Source organism: Brassica rapa, chromosome A01 (genome assembly GCF_000309985.2).
Source record: "Brassica rapa cultivar Chiifu-401-42 chromosome A01, CAAS_Brap_v3.01, whole genome shotgun sequence".
NCBI classification, from domain to species: Eukaryota; Viridiplantae; Streptophyta; class Magnoliopsida; order Brassicales; family Brassicaceae; genus Brassica; species Brassica rapa.
The window spans coordinates 1,256,958-1,267,159 of NC_024795.2; the positions used below are offsets into that span (position 1 = coordinate 1,256,958).

The following is a 10,202-nucleotide window of genomic DNA, read 5'->3' on the forward strand; positions in this document are numbered from 1 at the left end:
GAACCGATCATTACGTTATGTCCAGACGTAGTAGAAACAATACTAAAACCAAAACTGGTAAATCATTCATGTTTGGCCAATTATGGTTGATAGCCCCTCATGATTTTTTTTGACTGCATGAAATTATGGACCAAAATCTATAATCTCTTCAGACCAGGAACAATAACTGGTTGTTAAATCTTCCTTCTACAGCTGTTTAGATTCGAACTTGGTATCTATTTCTTTAGACTTTAGAACATAAGGTTTTACCAACAAAGTTACTAGTTCCGAATACCGTAATTTTTTTGCCTGAAAAGATATCATCGATATGCGAAGGGAAAATTCCTCAAAAATACACGGACTAATTTTTATTTGCTAATAAAATACACGAACTATTTTGGATCTCCGTTTAATACACAAACTAATTTTTGTTGTTTATTATATACACAAACTTTTAAAATTCGCAAGTTTTACACATCGTTTTAGACGGCGTTAACACGTTTAACGGAAGTGAAGACGACGTTAATGTTTAATTAAACATGTGTCTAATTTATGAAAAAAAAATTCCTTAAAAATACATGAACTAATTTTCATTTGTTAATAAAATACACAAACTATTTTGGATCCCCATTTAATACACGAACTAATTTTTGTTTCCTATTTAATACACAAACTTTTAAAATTTGTAAATTTTACACATCAATTTAAACGAAGTCAACTACGTATAACAGAAATGACTTTAGTTTTAACTAAACGTATGGTTAAAAGTGAAAAGCACGCTCACCCTCAACCAAAATCTCTCGAATCGATTGATACTTATATTTAAGCTAGCTTCAATTCAAGTTTGACACCCTAATCTATTCCAACCTCTTTTACTCATCAAACTCTGTTCCTTTTCTTCTTCTTCTTCTTCGCTTTGATTTCATTTTATATTGCTTCAAAGTGGAGATGATTTCCATGTCATGAAAAATGACGAAGAAAACTAGGTAATTTTAAACGAGTTTCTGATTTTGGAATTAGTTTCCGATTCTTATTTTTTGTCAATCAAGGTTAATTTACACTATGCAAGTGTTATGAAGAAGAAAACTACCAATATAATCTATCAGAAGGATTTTTAAAAGAATTTGCCTTTCGCAGTTTAACCACATGTTTAACTAAACACTAACATCTACTTCACTTTAAACATAGTTGACATCCACTAAATCATGTTAAACATAGTTGACGTCGTCTAAATCGATGTGTAAAATCTGAAAATTTTAAAAGTTTATGTATTAAATGAGAAGCAAAAATTAGTTCGTGTATTAAATGGGGATCCAAAATAGTTCGTGTATTTTATTAACAAATGAAAATTAGTTCGTGTATTTATTAACAAATAAAATTTAGTTCGTGTATTTTTAAGGAATTTTCTTTTCATAAATTAAACACATGTTTAATTAAACACTAACGTCGTCTTCACCTCCGTTAAATATAGATAACACCGTCTAAAACTATGTGTAAAACCTGCGAATTTTGAAAGTTTGTGTATTAAATAGGCAACGAAAATTAATTCGTGTATTAAACGGGGAGTCAAAATAGTTTGTGTATTTTATTAGCAAATGAAAATTAGTCTGTGTATTTTTAAGGAATTTTCCCATATGCGAAGGAAGAATATTTTGCCAACATGCATTTTCTTGTTTTCTTGTGTGTTTTATTCTGATATTTTCACCGCAGTAGTATTTAGTAAAAAAAATATTATGTTTGCATACAGACATAATACACAACCTAGCCGTGGAAACATTAATTTTTGTCAAAGTAACTCCTTTACTTAAGAGGGGGTTATTGGTTAGTGTATTTTGATGGATTTGAAAATCCAAACTAAATTTAGTGTTACTAGTTTTATAATTTTAAAATCTGTATAGAGATTATGTGTTATTGGTTTAATGATTCATAAATTCTTGTTTAAATCAAGTATTATTCAATCATACGGATTTACTAATATATTTAATTTAATAATGAATTTGCATGATTTTTTTGTTAAAAATACAAAGATTCAAATTTGAGGGAAAACCTCTGAATTTGTAAATACTAATCCGAAAAAATTAAAAAATCTGTATATTTTACTTGGATTTATAAAAACTATATAGATTTCTAAATCAATCAAAATATATAAACATTTTGATCATCATTCTTTTGTAATCTAAAGTTCAATTATTGTATGACAAATAGAAAATTAATAAGTATAATTATAAATAAGAAAATAAAATTTATTGATTCAAAATCAATACAAGTAAACTAGCTATTCCTCTCAAGAACCAACTGTCAACAATACACGTTGACTTGAGGGAAAAGTCGCCCACCCAATATACAAAATATTCGAAATAGACAAGACACCGAAAATAATATATAGGAAAGATAAAAATTCCAAGAGAGTGGTTAATTAAACTACTGTTAGATACATTGGCATAGTCACAAATCTTGAGTCGATGCTTGATCGCCATGCCCACCATTTGCTTCCGTCTTCTTAAGAGAATAGAAAAACCTAAATCCCATAATATATATTATATATTTATTATTCCTTGTTTCTTGATTTTCTTGATAATAGAGTTTGACGTTTCTGTCTTCCCAGTCTAGAGTGTGACAATGTGATCAAACCCTTTAAGGGGATCATAATCTCGAGAGATTACCAATTGAGAGTTAAATCAGTCTCTCTCGAGATTGAGTTCTATCTGAACATGGAGATGAGTGATTGAAAGACGGCTTCATCACAAGGGATAGTGAGACCCATCTCGTGCTCAAATCCAAACTCTTCCTCAGCTAGTTGGAGGAGTGTCTGAAACTCTGGATGAGCTAGCCATGCGATTGGGACCACGTAACGACTTCTTTGTTGACCGACATAGACCGGGAAGTGACCTTTCGGTACGTCGCTGAAGTAGCAGTTACCTTGATTCTTCTTTCCAAGACTTGAGCATCTCTTCAAGAGTTTCTTTATAGTTGCTGCTTGAGACGCTGCCACTTTGTTCGACTTCTTTATCGCCATGAGTTGAGCTTATTGAAACCTAACTTTGATAGAGAGTGAGAGAGAATGAGAGAAAATGAGAGAAAATGAGAGAGAGAGAGAGAGAGAGAGAGAGAGAGAGAGAGAGAGAGAGAGAGAGAGAGAGAGAGAGAGAGAGAGAGAGAGTTTGGTACGTTTGAAAGAAAGGTGTGGATGTGAAGGTGGTGGGGAGGAATGGAGGGTTATATAAGGGCGCAATGAGAGAGAGAAAAACTGGAAGAGTTTAATAAATTTTAAAGAAAAAAATCGTATATGCATAAAGATGTGTTTTCTATTCACATAGATTTTTAAGTTATAGTTATGACTTTTAGAAAATATAATTTGTGACTAGGTTATATGTATTATGTACACAACAACGACTAATTCAATGCAGAAACACATGTTGTGTTTTCCTTGGTGATCAATCATATTAATGCAAACCACAAACCGCATAACATATAAATTTAACAAACTCAAAATACTTTCTAAATCCAACTTTAGCGTCCAGCGTTTATTTACATGGTTAGCTTTCTTTCTTTCATAAGCCTCTAGACAAATTTCCTAGACAGATAGCCTAAGGTTTGAACTCAGGGTTAACACCCCAAAGTTTCTTATAATTCTACATATATATATATATATCAATTTATCAAAGAAAATTATAAAAATGGATTTTAAATTTATGTAATTGAAAGCAAATATCATGTGGGATGTAGGAAACAAAGGCAATTCAGAGACAAAAGCCATACGGGAAATGTGAAAGAATGCATACAAATTAAATAAATAAAACTAGAAGTTTTATAAATAAGGTAGGGACTATAACAATGCCCTACAGTGTCTCCCTCTTTGTGTTGATATCTAGACACAACTCTAGAAATTAATATGAGTATTGTCCGTTTTCTCTCCACTTAATATGCACTCTTGTTCAGATTCTGTCTCTACTGAAACTTCCAAGTTTACTACAACTAATATGTTCATATAAATCAACGAAAATATAGTATGGCCGTTAATATGTTATATATACCCGTTTTGTCATAAATTGATTCCGTTGCAAAGGGATTACGGACGAAGTATAAAGGGGTGTGAACCAAAGTACGTACTTGCAATATCACATGCCTTTTGCTACAACTAGAGTGCCAACACTTTAATGCCCATTCGTTCTCGCTTCTTCTTATATATCTACAAATTAATATGGAATAAATTACACAAAATGATTGTAGTTCGGTGGTTTTATAATTTTTTTCTTGGTTGAAGTCGATAAACCAGTTTTAATTGAGAATAGATTGGTATTGAAAGGTTCATATAGTTGTTACATGTCTGGTGACGAACTGAATATATATATGAAATATCGGCCATCCCAACAAATTCAGTCCCATTCGAAAAATCACCTTAAATTCTGTTGCAATTTCAGCTTGGTTCAGTTGTTTTTGACAGCTTTTTCTTATAATATATTCACATTTCAAATATGAACTATGTATATAATTAATAAATGTACGAGAAAAGAAAAACATATATAGCTAAAAAATATAATAAATTGTCCCCACGTGAAAATTTGAAAACGAAAACAGATGCTTAGGTTGGTGCCTAATCTTTTGTTTAATTGATAGTATCAAATCCATGCAAGTTCTCATCTGATTCCTCCGATACCTTGTGTTCCACGTACTTCTTTCCTTTTCTGTTCAGCTTTTTCCCTTATTTTTATTCATTTCATTTCAATCTGATGGATCAGTCAGCATCCACAAAATATTTCACCTTTGGATTTCTGATAATTCCAATCTAATTATTGCAAATTTTGCGTGGTAGAACTTGATATATCGTGTATATAGAACTTGATAGCCAAAAAAGGAAAATCTAAAAGGTTGGTTGAAAAGGACTCTTTGGCAGTCTCTACACTATTTTGTCACCTAACCGACTTTTTATTTGATTACAGTCAGTTTATTGCTTACAAATTTTATTTGTTTGTAATGGCTGGAACATATATTATAGACATGAAGATGAAGTCAAAACATCAACCCGAACATGATCATCTATGTGTATGATGATTGATGAATTACCAAAAGGTCCAAAACTTATGTGACAGTAGGGTACGTATGCCCGTATGAGTAATCAATAATTTGTTTTCTGAGTAATCAAGAATTAGCATAATATGTTTTTCTTCTTCTGCTTATTCAAACAAATACAATACGATGCATATGTATATATATTTGAAATTAATAGATCAATTGTTCGGTGTTAGAAAAAAGTGTAGAATACTTAGGTTTTTTGGATATGCTTTCAACTCTCAAAACAATTTTTAAAAAGATTTGTATTGTCTTAAGGAACTTACAGAAATAACGACAAAAGAAAGATCTAAGAAAGAAGAGCTTTCAATCGACAATAAGAAAATAGATTAAGAATTTGGCTTCAACTGAAACATTAAACAGGGGAGGCATCATGTCTTCTTAAAATTATATGAAAACGTTAAAAATGACACTATTAGTGAAAATGGAAGAGATGAAAAAATATAAAAACGCCGAAGTAAGAGATAGTGTGTGTAGGGACAAAGGAGCAGGAGACAGCGAGAGAATTGATCAGGTGGAAATGAAATATATATAATGAAAGGAACAACAGTCAGCACATATGGCTGTCCTGAATTGGCGCTTCTGTTGTGGTTATAACTCGTCGTAGACATGATCCCTCACACTCTTCCCTGCCCCACACCCAATTCATCATCATCGTTACCCTCTTTTCCACAATAATAATTCTCTTGACTTTTTAACTCTAAATTGTCCTGACTTTTAACCCAAATTGTGACATATTTGATTTTATTTATTCATTTACGTGTTAATGGCTATGATCCTATCTCTTATAATCTTATTTGATCGGATTTGTTGTTAAAATTTTTTTCAACATCTTCGTAGTTTTTGAAAGAGTCTTTCAATTTACACTACAGTTATTTTAGGTTTGATAGACTAAGAAAAAGAAAAGAGTTAACCTAATTTAATATTAGATTTTTGAAGTTTACATTAGGTTAAAGGTTCTTAAGGTCTCTATTCCCTTCATTATTCATAAAACTATTAGTTACAATCTCTAGACATATATAGAGTTCAACATCAATTTTCATTACTAGTAGTTAGGAACTTTGGATAACCAATCAAGCACACACATATATATATGCATTTGTTTCTCTCTGCCCTCTTGTTCGCCAGTGTATTTTGGTAATTGATTGTTTCTATTTTACGTATAGGCTAGTCAACAAAGGCCAGCCGTCGCATGTGGATACCTGTCCCAACTGATAACGCAAATTTAGTTATATAAGACATCTTTGATTGTATTTAGGTTGCGTGTGTCAAATTACAACGTGTTTTAGACCTCACATTTTTAATACTAAACACAAATGCAAAATATTTACATTTGAAACATGCTTGAATTTTGTGATTTATTAAGCTGGGATCTCTGTCTAAACTAAATTGAGATACATATGCTTTGGCAGCTTAATAATGTCATATTTTTTACACCTTCTACAGTTACATGTCTAAAAGACTAGATCTTAAAAAACACATTTAATATTCTTAAAAAACACATTTAAAGAATAATACAAAAGAGGCTAATTGGTTTTGTAACGTATGATATGTGATGTAGTTATCAGGAGGAGGCTTCGGTGATAGAATTAAAATTTGTTTTTGTTTGTCTTGAATATTTTTGTCCATATTTAAAACTACAAAAGGGACAGCTCCTAGCGACAGAATGTATAAAACAAAACTATCATAATTGATATATTTATTTTCCCCCGATTTCGAATTCAAAAATTATAAAATGGATAGCTCCTAACGACAAAATGCATAAATAATATTTGAAACTAAGATTTTTTTTCTTATATAGATCCTAATATGTGTATGTTTAAAACATAAAAGATAACTGAAAGTAAATTGAAAAAATTCTCCATATTGTTCTTAAAATAAAAATTCCATATTCCTCCTACAAGTTATTTTTCATTCCAATTGTAAAAGGGACAACTCTTAGCGACAAACTGCATAAAATTTTAAGAAATTAGACTTTTAATATATATATGTATATATAAAGCTTTTTCCTCAGTCAAATTTCCTACAAACTCAGTTTCCTGTCCAAAACTTGTGAAGGATTAGCTGCTAAGTTTAATACTTCAAACAACAATGGAAGAAATTAACAAAAAAAAAATATATAAAGGTACATCCAGATGTTAAACAAAGAGATATAAAAATGTATGTGCTAACTCCACAATAGTACAACAACTAAAGAAATTCACAAAAGAGTTGCTCATATCCCTTAAACACTGTGGGGATCCATGTCTTCAAAAATAGACATGACTCTCCCATGTGGCATTTACCTTCTAACAACAACTCAGCTAAGACTTCCTCATATCCCCTAAACACTGTAGGATCCATGTCTGCAAATATTATATATGACTCTCCCATGTGGCACTTACCTTCTAACAACAACTCAGCAGCGTCTTTAGCACCACAAGCTGACATATACCCAATAAACTCTAAGCCACAAATTTGATTTTGGATCACTTATGACGAGAGAAGTTTTTTATACCACCACCATGTTCTAAGGCCACTAGAGTATAGAGCATTTTTCTTCTGTCTTTGAACCAATTACAACTCCTTTTGCAGTTTTCATGTCACATTTGATGTGAGTCTCCCCCTGATAACTGTCAGTGTCACAATCTGTACTCCAGTTTCTCCTTTCCTAGGAAAAAATGAAGTGAATGTGTTCATTCTTCCAAATTTAGAGAGACTAAAAGAAGTCACTTCAAGGTGTCTCCTGTTTGTAATTGCCTAGAATCGGTGGATATACTCTCATGTTCTGTGACTGAAAATGACCATAGGAGAAATTATTTATTTTACATCTTATTTATATAGGAGACAATGCCTGTCCATGTCACAATAATGGCAGAATATTTTGATCCTTTCTACTTGTATTCTTCCACTGATTTTTTCTTCTATACAACGAAAACATGATTAATTTGTGGAAAGTTTGGTTTTGATGATTTGACTCCATAAGGAAGAAGAGATATGCACAACCTCTCTTTTAAGACACTAAGTCAAAACATTATATTCATGTATCCAAGTTTGACATTCTTAAAGCGTTATCTACAATCTACATCATTGTCTAAAGTAATTGTACTGAAGATTCTTCAGAGACTAAACTTCGTTATATCATAGAGCAATTGATGCATGTCCAGAGACAATACCAACAAAGAAGCATAAACTATTAACAAATGAGTAGCCAACGGATCAACTTTGCTTGCTTATTCAAAGCCATGATTGTACAGAGTTACCAGAATGTCAAATCTGAACAACATAAGAATCCCATAGGCCATACCAAATTAAGTACGGCTTTGAAATATGCAGAATCAGAAGTTTGAAGCATTCAAAGCCATGACTTTGCATTGTTCATTCAAGGCTTGAAGCTGCGCTTCTTTATTGTCAAGAAGAGCGGTTAGCTTCACGTTCTCCTCCATCAGCTTTTGAACTTCTACCTCTTTCTGCGCCTTCTCGCCTTCCAGCTGTGCAGACTTAGCAACCAGCCTGCTTCCACAATATGATAATGGATTCAAGTCAGTGAACTAAACCGTCAAGTAACCTACTGATTATTCCGTTCTTTAAGCTATCCTAGACATTGCTTTGGAGTTGCGTTACAAAAGAGATGAGACTAACCGTGCTTCGATAGTTTGGAACTGCCTCTCCGATGAAAGAAGTGTTTCCACAACATTGGTGGAAGTATTAACATAATTTCTAAGCGACTCAAACTCTGTCTTCACACGACGGAGCTCCTCTTCATTCTCAACAGCTTTCTCTCTATCCTTCCTACTATCTTCAACCAGTTTCTTAATTATCTCCACTGTTTCATCGAGAACATCTTTATTCTCATGTACAATCTGTTTCATCTCTTCTAACCTCAATGACATATTCTCGATTTGAATCGTCTTCCTTCTAATCTCTTCCTCGCCGATAATCACCCTCTCCTTTTGAAACGAGGCTTCAGATTCTGCTGCGGTGACTCTCCTCAGAAGAGACTCCAGCACATCAGCAATCATCTGTATGGACTGGAGCATAGCTCCATCCTCTGTAACAACCAAGGAGTCTTGGTTCTTGCTAGTTCTAGTAAAAGTCAGAAGACTGATGATGTCCTTGTCCACTTCAGAAACTGAACCATCATCTTCTAGCTCTACCTCTTCAGCCAAGATGGTAGCTTTTGACCTCAAATAGTGTAAGCTGGTTGCAGCTGATTTGACCCTATCCAGCAGCTCAGCTTGTAAATCATAATCCACTTGCAGTAAACCAAATTCTATCTCAAGGGCTTCTCTTGATGATGAATCATGTGTAGACATAGCTATTCCCAAGATCTTTGTCCAAAACTAAAAGCTAAGAAAACTTGTTTCTGCAATAATAAAAAAGAAAAGCTTTAGAATCAAAACTAAAACAACATTATCTAGTTGGTTGACATAGAAAATAAAGAAAATCAAATGGGGCTCATGATAATGTGTTGAGTAAGTAAGTCTCCTATTGACTGAGCAATGACAATGATTGATACCAAGATCAAGACAGAAGTAATTAAAAAATATATAATTAGCTTCACAAGATAAATCTTCTAATCTAAGACAAGTACAACACTAATCATACAGAACCCTTTTCCACTGATTTTGAAACTATTTGGACAGTCTCAGAACAACAATTTACATGAATATCAACAAACTATGGTGAATTAGACACCATGATCAGTGGTATTGATTTGAAAACAAGCAGAAACCATATTTAACACACTAGAGTCGAAACATGAAACAGACAAACAAGCTAAATTCACCAAGAGAAACCGTGACTGTAGTTGAGATCGAATGGTCGTGAGCACGAATCTAGAACGAAAAATGAACAAACTTATGGCACAAAATAAGGATCCGTACGATTACCAGAAGATTAGGTTTGATTCGAGTCCGTCGCCGATTGGCAGAGATATTTACAGAGATTAAGGGAGATGAACCAGTTTAAGACCAAACATGTCTGAAAGTTTTGTGTTCGGGAAATTGGAATAACAATAATTAGATTTAGACCCCAATTATAATTATTGGTGTCGGGCTGTTATTAGATTTTAACTAATGGGCTTTGAAGCCCACAAGGGTCATAAGTGCCGTCGGCGTGTTATAACAGAATGTAGGTAAAATACCGAAACTACCCCTAGTGGGTTTTATAGT

At 32.8% G+C, this 10,202-nt stretch overlaps 2 protein-coding genes across 3 annotated transcripts; both read right to left on the reverse strand.

Annotated features, from left to right (window-relative positions):
* Positions 1-2,206: 2,206 nt before the first annotated feature.
* On the reverse strand, positions 2,207-3,226 carry LOC103870600 (protein SMALL AUXIN UP-REGULATED RNA 10). Its single transcript, XM_009148777.3, has one exon. It carries the CDS (start codon positions 2,993-2,995, stop codon positions 2,681-2,683), a length of 315 nt encoding a protein of 104 aa, XP_009147025.1. The 5' UTR covers positions 2,996-3,226; the 3' UTR covers positions 2,207-2,680.
* Positions 3,227-8,151: 4,925 nt separating this feature from the next.
* On the reverse strand, positions 8,152-10,079 carry LOC103870694 (oral-facial-digital syndrome 1 protein). Of its 2 annotated transcripts, none has more exons than XM_009148888.3 (3): positions 9,921-10,079; positions 8,671-9,394; positions 8,152-8,541 (listed from the first exon to the last, which is right to left on the reverse strand). In XM_009148888.3, the coding sequence occupies exons 2-3, from the start codon at positions 9,342-9,344 to the stop codon at positions 8,367-8,369; spliced, it is 849 nt and encodes a 282-aa protein (XP_009147136.1). In that variant the 5' UTR covers positions 9,345-9,394; positions 9,921-10,079; the 3' UTR covers positions 8,152-8,366. The 2 variants fall into 2 exon arrangements, with proteins under 2 accessions (XP_009147136.1, XP_009147195.1); XM_009148947.3 differs by having other exon boundaries at positions 9,818-9,922.
* Positions 10,080-10,202: the final 123 nt, after the last annotated feature.